This window comes from Pavona decussata, unplaced genomic scaffold (assembly GCF_977016875.1).
Source record: "Pavona decussata unplaced genomic scaffold, jaPavDecu1.1 SCAFFOLD_51, whole genome shotgun sequence".
NCBI lineage: Eukaryota > Metazoa > Cnidaria > Anthozoa > Scleractinia > Agariciidae > Pavona > Pavona decussata.
This window is the reverse complement of record NW_028145473.1, coordinates 3490973-3512209: the sequence shown is the minus strand read 5'-3', so window position 1 is coordinate 3512209 and position 21237 is coordinate 3490973. Positions and strand designations below refer to the sequence as shown.

The 21237-nt window shown below is 38.5% G+C and overlaps 2 protein-coding genes across 2 annotated transcripts; both read right to left on the bottom strand.

Moving 5' to 3' along the window:
• Positions 1-13692: 13692 nt before the first annotated feature.
• LOC146481114 (uncharacterized) lies at positions 13693-15043 on the bottom strand. Its single transcript, XM_085108832.1, has 3 exons — positions 14599-15043; positions 14360-14496; positions 13693-13894 (listed from the first exon to the last, which is right to left on the bottom strand). The coding sequence occupies exons 1-3, from the start codon at positions 14704-14706 to the stop codon at positions 13708-13710; spliced, it is 432 nt and encodes a 143-aa protein (XP_084964958.1). The 5' UTR covers positions 14707-15043; the 3' UTR covers positions 13693-13707.
• A 546-nt stretch (positions 15044-15589) lies between these two features.
• Positions 15590-19692, bottom strand: LOC146481113 (uncharacterized). Its single transcript, XM_085109014.1, has 3 exons — positions 19097-19692; positions 18485-18673; positions 15590-15727 (listed from the first exon to the last, which is right to left on the bottom strand). Exons 1-3 carry the CDS (start codon positions 19310-19312, stop codon positions 15590-15592), a joined length of 543 nt encoding a protein of 180 aa, XP_084965140.1. The 5' UTR covers positions 19313-19692.
• Positions 19693-21237: the final 1545 nt, after the last annotated feature.

Genomic DNA, 21237 nt, shown 5'->3' with positions numbered 1-21237 from the left:
AATAACAAAATTAATTTTATAAAAATATTTAATAATGGAAAAATATTTCAATAAATTCATGATTTAAATTTTCAAAATTAGATTAAATAATTATTAATTTTATTAAATGGAAAATACATTATTTATTGTCTTCATAAATCCATTTAAGTTGGCCTACTTCTTATGACTCATGATCATAATATTTAATGAAAGATATTTAATGGCGGAAAAATATTTCAATGAATTCATGATTTAACTTTTCAAAATTTAAGAATAGATATTGGTAAAATGGAAAATACATGATTGTCTTCGTGAAACCATTTAAGTTGGTCTACTTCTTATGACTCATGATCATAATATTTAATGAAAGATATTTAATGACGGAAAAATATTTCAACAAATTCATGATTCAAATTTTGAAAATTTAAGAATAGATATTGGTAAAATGGAAAATACATTATTGTCTTCATGAAACCATTTAAGTTGGCCTACTTCTTATGACTCATGATCATACCAGCAACGTAACTGACCTACACAAAAACAGACAAATAAAATTAAAAATTAATATTTGAAAGATATAAAAAATGTACATGCTGCAACAGGCTCTTTTGGTTGCCTTGCTTGTTTCTTTTTCAGAAAGTCTTAGAAAAGCGATTGATTCTGGCAGCTTCAGTTGTAGGAAAAACCCTTGTGACTCTGGCTGCAAATGAAAAACAAGTTAGCACAAAAATTTGCCTGGTAAATATTGTACCTTTTTAAGAGAGTAAATATATTTAACAGATTACCAGAGATTACTCTGTAAGTTGCAAAAGTTTAAGTGCTGCGAGAGCAACTGCAGATGTGTATAACAGGACAAGTATTTTTGTATCAGGCTCTGAAATTTTAATATTGACTCCTCCGAAAAAATGGTCCTTAAAATAAAATTCAGTTTATATTCTCAATTTCTAAATTTACTACTTACAGATTAAAAATGTCAGTCTTGTCGCTTCCAGGGCTTTTCGCTGTTCTACAGCCTTGTTTGTATGTCGACCCCACACTGTGCACTCCAGGAGCTCTTCTTTCATAAAAAATATTTTTGCAACCTGTCTTACTGCATCCCCAGCAGTATTTGCACTTTTACAAGCCTCCCTTGCTTGCCTCTGCAGATTTATAAGTAAACATCAATTAATATTTGTCATTGTCCTAATTAACTTAAAGCAATAAGTGTCATTAGCAAATTAGAGAGCCAGAATTTAAATTTGTTATATTTATTAAATGTTTTCCTTTTGGTATTGTGTTTCACTTAATTGAAAACCATTCACAAATAAGAACACAACTGTGAGAATTAGTACAGAAGAACTACAAGAAATTATGTGACTGTAAAACTAATCTCATCACAATTTTAACAACATTTCATTCAAACAGATTATGCTTGACTGCAGTTACAAAATCATCCTACATTCCTTTAAACTTTGGTCCAGTTGGCCAACATTTTCCTAGAATAACAAGAAATGATATTGGCTAAATATTCGACCCAGTAGTAAAAATAAAATACTGGAAGAACAGCGACAACAATTCCTTGGGATTCCAGGAGGAATTCCACTCGATTTTGCCTGGAATTCTGGTGAACTCTAGAGTGGAATACCAACACAATTTCACTGGAATTTCGGAACAGTTTTTGCTAGGGGACACTGTTCTGGCAACAAAGACTAGGTAAATTACTCATTCAAATAACCACCATGTATTAGATGAAACATACATTTATTCCTTGCAGTAAGCCACCACAAACGAAAAAAGATGTATATACTTACTTCTTTTTGTTCCCCTCGACTGGAATTTATGGTGCTTATGGAAACTTGAAGAAGCAAGCGCAGAACCTTTTCACAGTTTCTTAACCTTTCTTCTATTCCGATGCCAACTGAATACATTGTTTGGATTGCCTTCTGCAATGCCTCCTCATGGCCAGATACTGATAAACCTTAAATTAATGAGATCATTGTCACAGTAAAGTGTTTTTTTAACAAGAGTTTCATTTGTGCATATCAATACTTAAGTTACTTGGTTAACATACTACCAACGAATGCACACTTAACTCCTGTCATCACATGATTAAGGTGTAATTAATTAATAACAGTTCATTACAGGAGCTGTCAGCCTAGTTCTTAATCAGTGGCAATTGGTGTAACACAAATACTAGTCTTAAAATCGTAAAAAAAATTATGTTTTGTTTAAATGACCAAATGTTTTCCCAGGAGTTCTTTGGCAGGAGATGTGTATAGATTCACATGAAAACTAAAAAAAAAATACTAGGTTGAGCACTTTAAGCTACAATCACAGATGGAATAAAAAGAGAAATTATACCTCCCTCATCACCCCCCGAATCAAGGATGAATTCGTACACAAACCAAAGCATGCCATTTTTTCCATCCTTGAAATTGGGGGAGGGGAGAGGGCTGGTCTTAATTTTTTATTGAAATTGTTTAACATTGTAGTCTGCAAAGCGCAAATGCAAGCACAAGCAAAAGGAATATTATTGTTCTATCACTGCAATTGCATTAATTTCCTGTTGCTTACACATGCATTTGAATTTGCCTGGCTGCCTGGCTTTGCAGGCTGTACTGCTTTGTGTGTAAATAAACAAATTAACATTAATTAACTTCTTTGGTAAATGTGGTGAGGATTGCATGACTCAAGTGTTTATTGTTACCTGAAGTGATAATGATAATGATAATACTTTATTGAACACTCCCCAGAGGGGCTTCTCGGTGATCAATACATCATGTTTAAAATGCAAATAAGGTAAATTAATTGTATATAAATATAAGAGCAATACATAAAGGGTAGAAAATTACTAATCGAAAGTCTATAAATACCTAAGTGTCCCGCAATATATGCTTACGTTTACACTTAAAAACCTCATGATTTTCACTAAGTTTAAGATCTTTATCTAAACTGTTCCATAAACTGACAGCTCTGTACTAGAAGGACCGCTGACCGGTAGCTGTTCTAAATAAAAGGGATGTTCAACTGTTGCGAATTTCGTGTCAAGCGACCGGAAGCTTGGCCCCTGGTAACTAGCTTGATTCTAAGGTAGTCAGGGGCGCAACCCGTCATACATTTGAAAGTAAAAACAGCGTCTCTTAGGTAAAGTTGCTGTGTTACAGTTCGCCAGCGTAACTCCCGTAGCACTGGAGTAATGTGATCGAATTTTCTCTTTCCACTTATTATTCGGGCGGGAAAGTTCTGTACATGTTGCAATTTACGTAAATTTTTGTCAGATGTATTAGACCAGACCATGGAACAGTAATAGAGTCTACTAAAGACTACCACGTTAATTATATTTACAAGTAGGTTTGGATTAAAAGCATGCTTTGCACGATTTATCTTAGCAAGCCTGGAGATACAAGTAGCAGCGAGAGCTGTGGTGTGAGAGTCAAAAGACAGAGTAGGATCAAACATCACTCCTAAGTCCTTAACGGAGTCCATCGGTAAGAGTTCCTTTCCCAAGAAAGACAGCTTAAAGCTTGGCAATTTACAAATCATCTGATGACTGCCAAACACCATTAATTTTGTTTTGTCTGGGTTCAACAGGAGGTAGTTCTCAAAGCACCAATCACGGATTCGTTGTAGGTCAGTGTTGATTTTTTCTTCAGTAGCGTGACACTCATCAACTGTGAACGAAAGAATCAATTTCGTGCCGTCTACGTAGCACGCAGATGAGCACACCTCACTGACTGCTGGTAGGTCATTTACGTAAATGCTAAATAATAGAGCTCCAAGCACGCTACCTTGTGGCACTCCATACATTACAGGCAGAGCATCACACAGCTCAGCATTTATGCGGACCACTTGAGATCTTTGAGACGAATAGCTGTTGAACCAGGAGATTGCCGATGGGGCCAGCCCAATGGCTTTGTGATGCTTCTGTGTGTTGTTACCTCCAAGGGGAACGGACAGGAAACTGTGAAATTATAGGAAGCTGCCTTTTTTGGGTGTGTACTGGCGACAGAGCTGGGGACGGATGTTCCCTTTGAGGAGAGTGGACAGGAGACCATGCAGTTGAAGGACGGAGCCTTGGTGAGTAGCAGATTGGTGACTTTGTGGCTGACTGATTCCGCGTTGTTGGGGTGTGTACTTGAGACAGAGCTGGGGAAGGATGTTTCCTTTGAGGAGAGTGGACAGGAGACTGTGCAGTTGAAGGATAGTGCCTTGGTGAGAAGCGGATGGGTGACTTTGTGGCTGACTGATGCTGCCTTGTTGGGGTGTGTACTAAAGACAGCTGGGTACAAATGTTTCCTTTTAGGAGAGTGGACAGGAGAGTGTGCAGTTGAAGAACGGTGCCTTGGTGACTTATTGGCTGACTGATGCCGCCTTGTTGGGGTGTGTACTGAAGCTGGGGACAGATGTTCCGTTTGAGGAGAGTGGACAGGAGACTGTGCAGATGAAGGACGGTGCCTTGGTGACTTGAGGATTGGTGACTCTCTGGCTGACTGATGCTGCCTTGTTGGGGTGCGCACTGGAGACTTCTCCTGTCTTGGTGTGCTGTGGAGAGGAGACTTTGAGGTACAGCCCTGAGATGCACCCAACTGGTTGGCAGCTGTTAAGGTGACTTGACCCAGCACACATGCAACGACCACGCTTACCTGACTTCCGAATGCACTCATTGGACATTGCACGCGTGCTGAATAAGAATGCTGTATCATGACAGACTATAAACAATAGAAAACTCCCAAAGCACAAACTCAGCCAAAACGCTAAAAATCTTCAATGTTTACTCAAGTTTGGGCTTAAAGAAGATAATGTCACAGTTTTTCAATAACATGAAATTTAGAATCCAGGTAGTAAGTTAAACAGTTGTGGCCCTGAAAAAATTTGAAGGAAAAAAAACTACGAATTTTTTAAAAAAGGCATTTTTTGTGAGAAGAACTCTGAAACGCTGACAAGCGTTAACAAATAGCTAAAACTATCATTTCTTTATGTTTCCATTGCTCGAAATCTCACGCATTTACAAGGCCCTAAAGCTTTTTTTGCTTTATCTGTAATAAAGATTCCCAAAATAAAGGAATAAATCTCATAGTTTATTAGATATAATCGTGTAAAGTTTCCTTATCATTTTTACATAAATTATGACCTAAATTTGGAAAGCGCTAAATTTCTCGAATCCGATCTTTGCGATTTTGTTGAAACTCTGTTCAGCGCAAGGCATTTATGCGCACTATGTGTAGCCGAGAAATTTTTACGAAAAAAAGCCGGCAACAGCAGAATTTCGACTCAGACCTTAAAGGGGCGTGGCACTATAACCACGTGACATTTACTCCGATTGCCAAATTTTGTTGCTATATTGTAGATTGATCTATATGTTATCCATTCTATGTGTTACACTTACGATAAAAGTAAAGGTGGGGATACCAGAGAGCTTCAAAGTAGGGTGGTACCGCCAAAAAATACCTGGGGCGAGTATTACACTGCAAAATGTAACAACTAACGCAAAATGTAACATTAACGTGAAAGGTAACATCTTCTGACGCAAAATGTAACAATTTCTTTAACGCTAATTGTAACAACTTTCTAACGCAATATGTAACAACTTCTTTAACGCGAAATATAACAACGCAAAATGTAACAACTCTGGTCTTGAAATATAAAGAAGGATATTTAGCCCTCTTGTCAAGCTAAACATCTCCTGACAGGCAAATTATAACAACCTACAGATCACATGGTCAGTTCAAGATTTTCTTTTGTTGAAATGAAAAGTTCCGTTGTTTTTGGAAAAAAAAACCCATTGTGTTTTTCATGCCAAGTCTGTATCTGTCCGTTCGTGCTCAAGGACGGACGGCAACTCGACTAACTTAATATCTTTAACATATTTTACGGGGAGGCGGATTGGCCAAGTGGTTAGAGCGCCGGACTCGGGCCCAGGGTCCATAGCAGGAAAGTTTTATTATGTTACGTGGAGCGATAGTTATTAATTGTATATGTAAGAAACTGTTTGATTAAAAATGCATTTGTTATCAAGAAAATCCTGTCTGGACTTGACGTTAACTCCCACCCCTAAGTTTCACCACTGGAAACAAAAATAATTTGTATTGGTCATAAACTTTATTACAGTTGGTGGCTTCTAAAGAAGCCGTTTTAATTGAGCAGCATTTGGTTCACTGCATGCGTCCGGCAAAATAACTCTTCATAAACTTGATTTGCACTTTTTCCATTGGGCGGGAAGATGTTTTGCGGCCTTGCTCATCTAAGAAGGCAGGCGACTTGCCGAGAAACAGCTTTAAGTTGACCGGAGCGTTGACGCAACATCCACCGCCCATCACTGTCATACACTTCCTAAGGGAAGAACTAAGGCCTGCTGTCACCAGCTCCTCTTCACTGGGGGGTATGGAGTCCCACGGAGGTCTGACGGCAAACCAGGAAAGATCGCTCACAGCACACTGTGTCGCATTGTGATCATTTCGTTGCAGGCCAGGGGGAGCTTTTAAACCCTTCTCGAAGAGAAGGGCGAACCTCTCTCTGCACTCATTGGCGCGAACTGGTTCGACAGACCTGTTCTCAAAGGCAGCAATAAGATCTTCGGGTAAATGTTCGGCTGTTTCCCACGTATTTTTAGTCGTAGAGTAGTTCTCCACTGGATAAAGCACTCTGCTTTGCCTCCTCAAACTCTTTTCACGACGACTTGCTCAACTTCGTAAATACCCATAACAGTGGGCTTAACCTTAGGTCGGTATTTTAAATTACAGCTGCGATCGCGAACATCTTTCAGTAATGATTCGTAGTAGCCCATCGGATGTCTCGCTTGCTTGGACATGATGACTACACAGCAGTTTTTAGCCACTGAACCTATAGAAATAAACTAAAGGTTTTATATTATTGGATAAGTCAAGACGGATCCAAATTTGAATAATTGTCATGTTCGAGGCGGGCGTTTTTTTGCCGGCTTTTAAACTACCTGCTCTGAATAAAATTAATTTAGAATATTGGGCCTATTTAGTCTACTTTGGTTGCACATCTGGGTGGCAAAAGTGAAAAAGTGAAGTGTTTACTTTTTTACTGAAAATGCTGCAATGCGCCAGCGGAGAAGCGTGAATATAACTGCCGCGGCTAATTTTTTAACTAACATTTTCCAGCATTAGCCCATCCTCCACTGATAAAACAACTCAAACAACTGGTACGCGCATCGCACTAGCTATGAAACTACGATTAGGTCAATTTTTTTGCTTTTCGTTCTCTTGACGAGGTTCGCATGAAAACCAACAATAAGTGAGATGAAAAACGACGCAGAAAATTTCCTATGATCACAGGTCGATTTGTTAAAGCGCTGTTTGTAAAACCATGCGTTCTTATGGTTTTAGAAGTCAGATGCCTGACCATCGGATTCCATCGTGTTAAATAAAAATTTCGCTGCATGTGAACTTTTTGATAAAATTTTTTTTAAGAGTGCGGCGCGTCTTTAATTAGAGTGCTATTGTTAACTTCATCCCACCTTGGGATTTACTTAGCGCGTCCAACCGTTTGATTGACAGCAGCTGAAATGTGCAAAGGGACTTGCGTATTCCCAAAACTAGACCTGTTGACCAATTACAGCCAAGTAGTTCCACATACGCAAATTATGCCACCCGTTGATAAACTAGGAACTGCAAGTTCATGTCGCCAAAGACAATAGCATTCTGGGCGATGTGTTATTGATAACAGAAGGGACATATTTGTAGAAATAAACATTTCCTTGTGGAGCTCAATTTTCGAAGTGAAGATTGGTAAATACATTTTTCTTGTTTGTTTTGATAAAGTAACTTATCTAATAATCTCCCATACAGTAACCCATTATGGAAACTGAATGGATGGGGTTTTTTGTTTTACAAGCAAGATACAAATGTGGAAATCTGGTAATTTTTTATTAACAAAATACATATTTGGAAAAGAAATTCAGTGTAAAAATGACATTTTCCAGATACAGGTTGGAAAATAACGTTTCCATCTTTGTTTTTAGTATGGAAAACTAAGGTGAAGCTACTATACATGTAATTTTACAAACTGTAACCAAGTTTGGAAACTGAATGGATTTGGATTTCCTATTTTACCAACAAAGTAAACATCTGGAAATCATGTATTTTGTTTCTGGACAAAGTAACATACTTGGAAAATAGAAAAGTCACTGTAGAAGTTCAATTTTACAAGTTAACATTGGAAAATGACACTTCCATGGTTGTTTTTCGTATGGCTAACTAAAGTGGGGTATGTTATCCAGCAATTTTCCATACAAAACCCAAATGTGGAAACTAAATGGATGTGGATTTCCTATTTTACATACAAAGTACATATGCAGAAATTGGGTATTTTTTCCAGTGTAACTGATGGTTGATTTGGCTCCTTTGCCGGTAGAAGGAGCGTCCTCTTTGATAAAATTGACCTGTCTGGGTAGGCCTTCGCAAATTACACCAAATACTCCACACTTTCTAGGAGTCTTAAAGTAGATAGGTCCAGGTTGGAAGGGCTTGCTGGGGATATGAACCTGCTGAGCGTTATAGAAGGAATAGTGAATTGTAGCATAAGAGAGCAGGCCTCCCGGCTTCCACTTCTCAGAAAGGTTTCAGTTCCAATTCTTTCCAGAGTGTTCTTGGAGCCGAGACATGAGTCCCTGTAAAACTGTTTTTCTGTCGAGTGCAGTTTAGATGCTCCTGGTGAGCTTTTACGCATTCCAACTTTACGCTATCTGACAGGTTTGCGGTTCTTTGTAATTTTGTAGTGTTCTGCTGGCAGGTGAAACAGAGATCAGTCATTGGTTTGGCGACCACCACGTTGGGATAAATTGTTCCCATAGCTGTAGGAACTTCGTGTAACAAACTGCTTGGAAATCTGAAAGTTCACATCCACTTCATATGCTCGCCACATGCTTTTCTTGGTTTTGGACAAAGATAGGACTTTAATTCCATCACTCTTAAACCCTGGAATCCTCCCAGGGAGGGAGATCGCATTTTCCTCCACATAGTTTGACAAGAATGCCTTAACTCCTTCGTGGTGTGTGTCAGTCTCTTCATGTTGCCATGTGTTCTCAGAGAGACACCTTGATTTTGGTAACACTCTTTCAGCCGTCGAAATAGTGAGTCACTCAGTCGGTATAAGTGTAGGAATACTTCTTTGCAAATAGGTAGTGACTGAAACTAGAAGCTGCATCGAGGGTTCCTACTTCGTTTGGTTCCACTGGTCTCATGGTAAGTGAAAGCTTGAAGAGTTTGGATACAGTGCGAGCCAGCGAGGCCATGCAAGGCATGCGAGTCATACAAGCGAGCCGTGGCGAGCCATAGCTGCGAGCCATGCAAGCCATGTGAAAAAAAATCGTAAATATCGCAAAGCGTTTCTACAGCGTTTGGACAGCACCGCTTATGGCAAACAGCCATAAGCCAATGTGAAAAGACAATTAATGTTTGAACACCAGCATTTAAAGCGTTAAATATATTTTCGTACAGAAAAATGACAACAAGAATATATTATATTTCAACTTGCTTAAGACACACTTTTCAAGAAATCTAAGACGCAACCGACTTGCAAGCTCATTGACGTCAAGAAATCCATGATTTCAATACTTCTGCGACAATTCCAAATAAAAACAATAATTTTATGAAATTATAGGCCGAAAACAATGGGGTAGGGGGGTAGGGGGGAGCAGATATGGGGGAGCATTTTTGCTCGAATTATTTTTCATTTTTTTCAATTGTTATATAAACATGTTAAAAGCGCGTTGTAACTTGTATCTATATCAGACGGATGTATTTAGTTGCTGTAAGTTGGATGTAAATGCCCAAAAAGCTTCGGGAAAGTTATTCCTTAAGGGGGGATTTCACCTGAAGTTGAGTGTAATGTTAAGAGGTTTAAAGGAGGGATAAAAGAAAGAAAATATGTTTTGAAACACCGCCAGACAGTTGAGCCCCACGCCACAGCACCTTCACTTTCGGTAGTCATGACCATATTCGGTAAGTCACGTGAACAAAAAACTCTATAAACTCACACAGCTTAGATCTTTCTCCAATGAAACAAAAGCCGATGGGTAGAGTGCATTTAGATGCAAAATCTGTAGCATGGATTTTTTGAAATTCATGTTGTTGAAAAAGTGATGACGTCACAAGAACTTAATGACGTCATTTCTTTTTGTCTAACACAAATTTTAACAAGTCCATCCGCAAATCTTGCTTCTCAATGCACTCTTCTCGTAGGCATTGGTTTCAATAAAGATGTAAGCTGGGCGAGTTTATAGGGTTTTCGTGTTCTGGTCACGTGACTTACTAAATATGGTCATGACTATCAAAACTGAAGGCACCTCTAACAGAACAAACATGGCCGAAAATTAAACACAGGATACTAAGGGAGCCCAAGATACGACAGTTAGAAGTCATCCGTAACATCCATTTTGTAGTTAAGGGTCTTCCCCCTTAACAATCTTACTAGAGAACACCGAGTATAAAATTATGAAAACGTTGAGGCAAAAATAGAACTCAATCAAATTTAATAATAATAATAATAATAATAATAATAATAATAATTATAATAATAATAATAACAACAATAATAATAATAATATTTTTGTCCGTATAGAAACAACAACAACAGGAACATCGCAAGTGAACACCGAATACAAAATTATGAAAACGTCGCGCCTAAATCGAACTCAATAGCATTTTTACTTTCTTGGAATTATATTCGAGTACCTATTATGAAAATGCACTGGTATCACGGATATTTGTCACAGGTCAAAGCCTGTAGAGCGAACAACCTACACTGATTATATTCATGACTGTCTGCATACACAACGCAACTATAATAATTAATTGTACGTACTGATTTTTCCTTTCACAAAAAAGTACTATCGCCATCCTGCGCAGTGAAGATACTATTTCTATCTTTCACATTTGAAGATATTGCGTTTTACCTAGAAATGTCATAAGTATCTATAAACAAACAGAACATTGCAAATTTTATCTTTACGTCCTGATATTAGGGTTTATACGAGAAAAACCAGACGCGGCTTAAACTGGGGGTCCATTAAGATTTGTAGCAAGAGGGCATCAGGACTCAGCACCCTGGCATATGGGAGGACATGTTCTTAGTACGTACAGTTGAGTTGAAAGCACAGGATTAAAAACAGTCGGGCAAATTCGTGCTCACAATTGGTAGTCACTTTGCCCTTTGTCCGGCCCTTAATGAACCCCCTGGGCTTAAATAAGACGCAAATTATCTCTCAAGAGTGAGCGTAGCTAACAACGAGAGATACTAATACTAATACTAATATCGTTTCCACGCACGACCAATATAAGGGGCGCACCATTAGAAATTGCGGGATAGGTCCTACAATTCCCTAAATAAATTATCTGCTACTGCAAGCAGTCCACCATCCAAAAAGCGACTGACAAAAAATAATCCAACAGACAACTAGAAATTTGTGCACTGGAAATCTTTTGCATCCACTCCCGCGATTTCTAATAGTCCAATCCCAATACCCTCTTTATGTCAAGAATTACAAGCGGCAGTTCAAAGCTTACTCCAGCTAAGTTCAAATCTATGTTTTTGTTCTGGGGTCAAGGAAGGGCTAAGGGTTAACATCATTGTCAAGGGACAAAATGGGCTGATAAAACTTTTTCTCGGAATCTTGGTAACACATTTTATGAGAGGACAAAAGTAGAACGTCTGTATTACCCACTTGCGCATGATTGTACGATAGGGGCCTTCTGTGCTGACTTGCAAATCGCCCAGCTTTAATTCTGTCTTGCGAGTCGCACACTTGGCAGTTCTTGATGTTCTTGAACTGACAGAATAACCTTTCTCAGCAAATGGAGGAATTTGCGTAACTCGTACTGATTCAGGAAATGCGTTCACCAATTTGGTCCACTCTAAGGATGTAAATTTCATTTTGTAAATCAGTGGTTCTTCTTTTTTGAACCCCAAAATGTGGTTGAACAGGCAGATCATGTGTTGACATTTCTGTCTGCATGCCAAGGAAGAGCAGCAGACTGAATCACTTGTAAGAATAACAGTCTCCAGGCATCCCATGGTGTCTAGAACTTTGAACTCGAATTGGCTCATGGAGCTTTTGTATTCCAGCAGATCAAGTGTTATATTGGTGACGTACTTTTCGAAGTACCTCAACTGAGCATTGGACACCTCTTTCGTGACCACCTTCTCTTTGCTGGTTTTTTTAGCTTTTCTTTTGTCCGCTCTATGGCTGTCCCGTGTGTTGACTTTGTAGTCACTCTGTGGCTTTTCGAAGTTCGTCAGGGTATCGAAGTGATCCGTCAATTGATCCGCATTTTCAGAAATATACTGTACAGCATCCGAACAAGCAGCTGTATTCTTTTCCAGGGTTGCTTGTTGTCTTTCATTTCCGTCAAACGCTGTTGGTCCTTCACCGACCGTTTTAAGACCATTTTCTTGACGCTTAACTTCAGCTGCTTCCAGAATTGCTGCTGAGCACTCTGCAGTGACAACGTCCAACAGGCGTTTTCTATAGCCAGAGGCGCTAATAGCCTTAGCGTTGGAAACCTCTGCAGACGATGCTGAGCTTGTTGAATATGATTTGCACCACTGCTGCCAGCGCGCTCTTCTTCTCCACCACCATTTTTTGAAGTTCATCATTTTAGATGGGTCCGAGGAACACCTTTCAATGAGAGAGTCTAGAGCTTTCGAAGCCTGTTCCGCTTGAATTGATGTTGGTGCGTTGGAAGCTTCGTTCATTAACTTTTTGAATTTATTTTGATCTCGACTGGTTTTACATCCTGCTTTAAATGAAATGCATCGGAAATTGATTTGTTCTTGGCGTTGTCACCCTTCGCTTTCTGTAAACCACTCCACAATGCCCCTCCCTTATCACCAACATAAGAATGGGGGTCTAAGCCGTTTCCAGCAAAGTCATCGGGATTTAGCTCAAACTCTCGGGCTACAGTGGGTAGAATTTTGTTTACAGCACTGTCAAAGGCGGTAACCATCCTCTCCACATTCTCAGCGTTTTCACCGGGTTTTGGTGCAAACATGCTCACAAGTTTCACATTTCGTCGAAGAGTTGGAGAATAGGTAGTCATTTCAATTTCCGTGAATTCCTTCTCATGGCTTTCGCACCCATCCAAGCTAATGGGCTCTGTTACTAAGCCTAGCGTTATTTGAGCCGCAATGCGAATTTTCACCTCCGATGACAGGATAACATAGTCCTCCCCAACCTCCAGTATTAAGTTTTTGTCTAGACCACGTTTTACAAAATCTTCCTTTAGAACGCGGATAGCCTCAATATCCTTTCCCCCAGGGCAGGCCTTTTGCTTTATGGACTTATGAAGAAACTTTAAGTGTCTTTTGTTACTATACTCCATAGCAACATTATTTACCTCATTTGCATCTTTTCCACTCAACAACGCCTCCCTGATTTTGTCAATTTGGAGCGCCCCAGGAGTAATGGTTGGTTTTACACAAAGAATACTTTCTACATCTTCTTTCGGGGTTTTTTTCTCCACTGCTCTTGGAGTGCAATTATGTTCTCCAATATAGATTACTGTCATCTCTTTATGGCAGCGATCGTTCTCCACATATTTTCTCGCTGTGCACTCGATAGAATCTGCTGGATGTTTACAATGAATACAATTCTTTGCTCTGGTGAAGTCGACTGTGTTTTTCTTTTTGTTTATTTTTTGAAATGGACACTTCGGATTTGGACACTGTAGCAATCCCCGACAAATCTGAAGGGTCCGCCTTCCTCCAGCACAGAAACCTTTCCTCTTACATGGTTGACTGCGACCCCAGTTCCGAAACGGACGACAAAGGATCTTTTTCATTGTACGAGACAAGGTATTTTACGGGAGCTATGGGCGTTGGGGGAACTGTTTCAACTTCTGTTTCTTCCATGTTATCCACTTCCTCTTGGTTAAGGTAGGACCGACTGCCTTTTTGCGTGAAGATAGCATCTCTTAAAAAAAAGAAAGAGTATGACAGATCACACAGTGTTTGCAACTGACATACATGTATAAATGAATGCATTATGGACTTTCCTCATAAGGGCTTTTCAAAGACAATATTAATCAAATGATTACTTAAAAAATTAGAACCCCACGTTAACAATTATGGACACAATATAATTTTATTGAGTCGTTCAATTTTCAATTTTCAGGGTGTTCACACATCTACCAGATGCCTAATCTTTGAATGGCATTTCATTAATAAATTTTGAATTTTCCTGACAGAAACAATGTTCAAAGATTAGTTAAGAGAAAGGGAGGTCTCAATACAAAGCCTCCTACTATTTCTTAGTTTATGAACAATGATAGGAGTTGATATCTCAAAAACAAAACAGTTAGATATCTTGACCAAACACAAACCTGTCATCGGACAACACGTTTATAAAACAGAAATGTGTTTTGGCATGAAAATTTACCTTTCCTCGGCAAACAGCTTCTTTGGGCAAACATCTGACGAGCTTGCCTTTGAGGATTGAGGGATTTTGGAGGGAGTACTATCAGCAGAGCTAAGGCCACTCATACCACGGGACAGCTCCTCCATGGTGGAATCCATCTGAAATATTAAACAACATACCGGTAATGTTTTTTTTTTACTTTTGGATTTGGATTTCACCTGTGCAGGCATGGGAAATTTAAATCACCTTGTTGAACGTACCTGTTTCTGGATTTTCTTCTTTTTCTGTTTTTTGACAAGAGTGCTGTTGCAGGAGCTTAAACCACTGAGAGCATCACAAAGATCATCAGAGGACGAAACCACCTGCATGTTCAAATGGGGAGAAAGTGACTAATTTCACATCCATACTAGCTGACTACTGCATGATGCAGGTGGAGCACCACTGTTAAGATAAAATGTATGCATTTTCCCAGCGAGTTTGTTTAGAACATCAAATTAGCTAACTGATGATGTCACAAGTGGTTCCAGTATGGTACCAAAACACAATATCAATAATATCTCTGCAAATAATAAAGCGATGGTAATAAAACTTGGCACCAGTACTGTACCCTAAGAAATGCCTGACGTTTTGATGTTGCTATGGCAACACTGTTGATTTCAGATCTCTTTTATGCAGAATGGGAATCCCTGTTTTGTTTTAATAAGTTGTTTTTTCACTTTACATAAAGTTACATAAGATAGAACTACAGTCGATTCCGATAACTCAGAAATAAAAAAATGTTCGAGTTATCTGAAGTTCAAGTAATTGAGGGTAACTTTATATAGAAAATGTCCCGAATGGACATGAAAATTACGTTGACTTAGTTGGAGGTTCGAGATAGCGACCGTTTTAGTTATCGGGAGTCAACTGTAATTCTCCAGTAAAAGCTTTAGTTAATTTTGTACATACTTGAGCCCGTTTAACTGCCTTTTACGTTTTCTTTGGCTGGTATAGGATGGAGCAAACACACTTTCTTCCATACTTTCCCTAGATGACACAGATGACAACACCTATGGTAATGTCAGTAATGTTTTTTACAGGACAGTGTTACAGAATGGAATTTTTTCTATGAAATTTACTATTCACTTACAATGGACAGCCTTCCAGCATATTACTTAACTGACAGGAGTAACTGAGTTGGAACATTTAAGATAAAGGTGTTTACATATGCACATCTCATGTAAACAAAAGATTTTAATGAAATAAAGTTATTTATACACTCACTATTTCTGGGACATCATGCTCCTCATGCTCATCAGAGCTGATGAAGATTGGTGAGCTTTGCATTTCATTTCTTAGCTCCATTTTAGTATGTGGACACTGGAAAGGTTCTGTCTTGACAGCTTCCAACTGTTCAAAGAAAGTATAGAAGTATTTCCATTTCATGAAATGACAAGCGAAACCATTACAACTGTCACCTATTTTGTAAGGACATGTAGCACTTTAACATCGTAAGCCTAACTATTTTAAATATCGGAAGCTTGCTGCCTTCCCTAAAGTACTATACTACACATGTACACCACACATTAGCATGGACTCACCTTTATTGACTGGCCCTTGAAGACACTTATGCCAGGGTTGAAGCCCTCAGGTCCACAGTCAAAGAATTGTGGCGCACCCCTGTGCTTCTTAGGTACTATTACAGTCGAACCAGGTCAAGCGTACCCCCCTAGACTCTATTAATGGATCGATTATTTGAAAATTGAACCCATTAGTCGTTTCAAAGAATGCATTCATTTATTCATTGTTAACGCGGATCAATGATCAAATTAAAATTCGCAGAACATAAATCCGCGCTAACAGTAAAATTACTAGCCTGTAAAATTCAAACTACAGTACATTTGAAACAGCTCGTTCGTTCAAACTGTTCCTGCATGTTGTTGAGACATTCATATAATTCGTTATGCAAATTTGGTCATGGCAAGAGCACAAAGTTAAGCGCTTGCAAATGAGTCGGGCTGAAAAATTCCAATTTATCTTTCATGTATAGCATTACCTACCTTGTAACATGAAAAAGTTTGGTATATATTATTATTTCACCAGACTGTCCATTATACGTCGATGAACAGCGCAACACATGTGCTGCCATTGTCGAAGGTCAACTGAAATGAACATCTTTCACTGTGAGTTCGCATACTTTTCGCTAACTTAATTTGCATATACCTCAAAAAGAGAACCGTTTATTATAATAAAACGCTTCCAGTCCTTTTTCATTTTTGTTTTTGAATACCTAACGGAAAAAACGCAAGTGTACAAACGTAAAATGTTCATTTAGTGATCATTAGTGAGTTTAAATTTACGCGACACGACCCACCGTGCCCGGTTTAAAATGGCGAATTTTCTTTCTGACAGTACGCGTTGACTGCTGTAAATCACGAGAAATCTGCTTTTTGGAAAATCCACTGTTATATAAATCAAGAATTGCCGCTCTGAATATATTGAGAGGGGTTTTTCCCGCGGGCTTTCTGGTTTTCCGGGTCATGCATAATTTGTACCCTGGTTCGTATAACCAATCAGAAATCAAATTTTGATTTGAATACTTGAAACGACTAACGGGTTCAATTTTCAAATAATAGATTCATTAATAGAATCTAGGGGGGTACGCTTGACCTGGTTCGACTGTAATTAACAAATACAATTGATTAATCTATGGATTGACTTGTCTGGAACTGTGCCAGTTCAACTCCTTATAAAGAACACAGGAAATTTTACCAGAAACAGGTGAGCTCTTGTCTGCATAACTGAGACTTCCATTTATAGCTGACAACAACATGTAGTGTGCTCCAGTATATGCCATATAGACATCCTCCTTGCCATAACCGTTGAAGGGAGCAGTTAATGTCTCTCTTTTTAAAGGTAGACAGTAAAAGTGTGTGAACAGAATGCTTGCCTTTAAATTTTACCTTGTTAATTATTGTTAATCTTATTCTTTAGCTCATTCATTGCATCATAGTGCAATGAATGCGTATGGTGAGAATCAAATGTGGAATGGAATGTGTAGACAAAATGGAATGTCTATGTAGACGGGAATGAACAAGGGTTTCGAATGAGGCTGAGGCCGGAACTAATTTTTTCTTCAATAAAGCTGAATTTACACATGTTCAAGAATACAAATGTTTCTACAGTTGAAAATGATAGACAAATAACTTCAATCTTAAGTGCTATGTAGATCAAGAAGTCAAAATCTTTTTTGAATGTGCACTGATAACATTCATTACCACTGGTTTTCTTTTTATTATGCGGTTTGTCTGTTTCAGTCTCTTCATAGGAAAAGGCAGGATTCTAGTCATGAACGCTGTTGATTTGATTCAGAATATCTGACAAAGACTTTACATTCCACACCACAAAATTGGGGCTTATTCCATGACCCTTGCAATATTTTAGGCTAAACAACCAAAAATGTCACGCAATCTTTTGTGACTTTCAAGTGACGTGGAAAATTATCTTGGGTCTTGCTGTTGTTAAATGAGGAAAGTATAAAAAGTGCAAATATCTTATCTTATACCTAATTGTATACAGTATGTAGGTATGTATGTGATTTATTGGATGTTTGGTTGTATTACTGACATTACAGCTGTACCTTATGGAGTTGTATTCGTGGCAAGTCATATCTCCTTGTTGCTTCTTTGTGTGAGGTCACTTGATGATTCACTGGCTTAGAACAATAGACTATTGTTTTCAGTTTAGTTTTGTCTACTTACTTATGTAAATTTTCTTCATTTTCTTGATAATGATGACAGGATGTCATCGAAACGTCGAAATCTCTCCGCGTTAGTTTTTCTGCTAAATCTAAGTTTATTTACTCATTTCCTATTTATTATTCTAATCCCTTGACAGTGTTTTCACTAACAGTCTTTTGTTACCCTTGTTGGTTTGCATTACAGGGGCTCAAGTGTACCAATATGTCAGAGGATAATATGCAGTCACCAATTAGAACTGGGGTAGAATTAGTGCAGCACATTTGGTTTTTGTCTTATGTTCTTTTTTTTAAAATCTTCTCTTTTTCTACTCTTTAAAACCTCCTATTGCTAGACCCTCGCTTTAATGTTCTGCTTTAGTGTGGTTGGCTGTGCTTTACAGATGAAATGGGCATATTAGTGTACTTACACCCAACCAATCGATGATGTGAATATTACATGAGAAGAAGGAGGCAGCAGATCTAATAACAACATGATTTGCCATCTCGTCTCTAAGGCCTAGGATGCATTCCTTCCAAGCAGTTGGTCGCTTTCCGCTGGCCTTGAAGTCTCCATCTGAGAGAAAGCTCCAGAGGTCAGCTGTTGCAAATGATCCGTCCTGAATAACAATGAAAATCAACTACAGTAAATGTTAATGCTCTAACAAGCCCCCCTCTTTGCTTCCTCCTCTCAAGAAAATAATCTACAACAAACAGACACCCCCCTAACCCCCCTGTTAACGAGATTTTCTGAAGGGCTTCCAAAACGCCTGCACTCTTTGATCTTTCCAAAATTTCTGAAGGGGTCGGGAAAAAACAGCTATTTTTCTGAGGGGGTGACGTGTTGGCACTTCGATTTTTTAAGGGGGGGGGGAGTGTCAAAATGTAGAATGGCCATTGTAAGGTGGCGAGAAGATATTAACTATTTAACTTCAAGCGTCTATTTTATAGGTAAAAAAATTACGTAAAAAAAATTAAAATTATACGTAAAAGTAATAATTAAAAATTATACCTAAGTCTAAGTCTAAAACATAACATCTTACCTCATTTTTAACAGAAACCAGTCGGTGATTAAGCATGTAGTTCTCTAACATGTCGATTAGTCCTTGCACATCTTTCATCCCCAAATGCTTTGCCAAACACTGGTAAAAGCAACGGCTTCTTTCCCCGCTTGGATCGATGTTTAGCGTGAAACCACGCTTCGTTGCTTCTACGAGACACTGCGTGCGTCGATTTGCCATCTGTGAACTGAATAACATACATAAAACATTAGCAATGATGAATAATTCATTGCACAAAACAGCTGACAACAGACTAAAGCGAAGGTAAATCAGGTAAATACTCACTTTTTCAAGCAGTTTATTTCTAGATGGATTCCATTGAACTGGATTGTCCACAAGGATGGAAGATTTTTTGAAGATCCGGCCACGAGCACGCTGAACGGTTCGCACGATCAAAACAGGACAGAAAGACTATCGGAGAGGGGAGAGAAAGTCAAAATTTGTCGCTCTCCCTCGACCCAGACTGTTCGCGTCCAAAATAACATGGCCGCCGCGTGAGCCATTGCGGTTTAACATATTCGCGATTGAAAGCACGTTTCCAATAACAAAACAAACTATTTCCAATTAAAATATTTTTAAAAATTGATATTTTCTGATGGCTCGCATGCCTCGCTGGCTCGCAGATTATCTGGACCCAGCTTGAATACTTGCTAATATCACCAAGTCAAGTTCGTCATTTGATAGGTCCAAGCAATTATTTAAGTTAAATAAAATATCTGCTTCCGAAAACTGCCCAGAACATGGACCACCCTTTGCTCCAAGACCACAGCCACATCCATCATGCAATATTTTTTGACTTTTTCAATAACTTTTTCGTTCTCCATTTTCTTGATAGGTCTCAGCCATAGCATTGTTTAAAACTTTCCTGCTTGATTGCGCCTCACCAAAAAGCATAGTTTTAATGGTTGCCACAACAGTTTTCTGTTGTCATGGTAATGGAAAATCAGTGGAAAATTAGCATTTTGACGACCAGTGCTGCTTTACTTGAAGGCCAGTTCTTGACACTTGACCACTGTTTACCTCCCCGAACGTCGCATGGTAATTTAGTTGTCATCAACCTCAGAGGTTAGAATCTCAAAAAAGTTTGTCTTACTTACCTCTCACGACTTTGTGGTTCGCTCAGCCACTTTGCTACCTCGCACGGCCTTAGCTAACGCATGCTACTCACAGGTACACTTATTTAAAATTCTACAGTTCTTTGATGTTCCCATGCTTACAGTCTCTAGTGCAAACAAAGGACTTGGATATGTCTCAAAGAGTTTTTCGTAATGCGTTAGTGATAGAATTTTATTCAGGTTATACATTATCCGTCAACAGCACAAACCAATCGTCAAAACCGTTGCCAGATGTACAATAAAATAATTTGATTTGTCTTTTTCCCTCTTGCGACTGTGTTGCTCTCTCATGATCAGTCTCTTTCTGAGCCGTTGTAAGGAATTTGTTCAGGATATGCCTGCAAACGAGAATTTTGCTAGCTCGTCTGCTTCGTGACCTGAAAAACCCACTTTTAGCAAAATCTTTCTTCATGTACAGTTCAATGAAACTTCTGGCCAAAACATGACTTATTCTCACGTAATTCTAAGGGGGGATAGTAAATGGTTGATCTATCTGTTTAATGTAAGGTAATTTTTTCCGAACAACATATACAAGGCAGTGGTCGCAGTCAATCACTCTATGAGACACAACTCTTGATTCTTGGTTTGTAAAAATTAAATTGATTAACAATTCTGAAGTTACCATTATTCTGGTTGGTTTGTTTATAATTCTGTGAGTTGGTAGACTTCACTGATTACAGTTGAATGGATCAGTTCAGAATTTCTACTTTCAGCCAAATAATTACAGTTCATGTCACCAATGCCAATAATCTCTTTGTTTTCAAAGTCGAGAGATTTAATTACATCTTCATGAACATATACGAACATATTTTGACTTGATAATGAGGTTTAGCTAACGTCGTCGTTTTTTAGCAAAGTTTTTTAATCTTAAAATGATTTTAAGAAATATTTTATCGCAATTTTTTATAGTTAAATCTTCATAATATCAAAAGAACTCATCTTCGGTTCCCCGGGGCCTATAAACAGCAACAATAGAAAAAGGGTGAGACTTTGGTTTAAATATTCCAA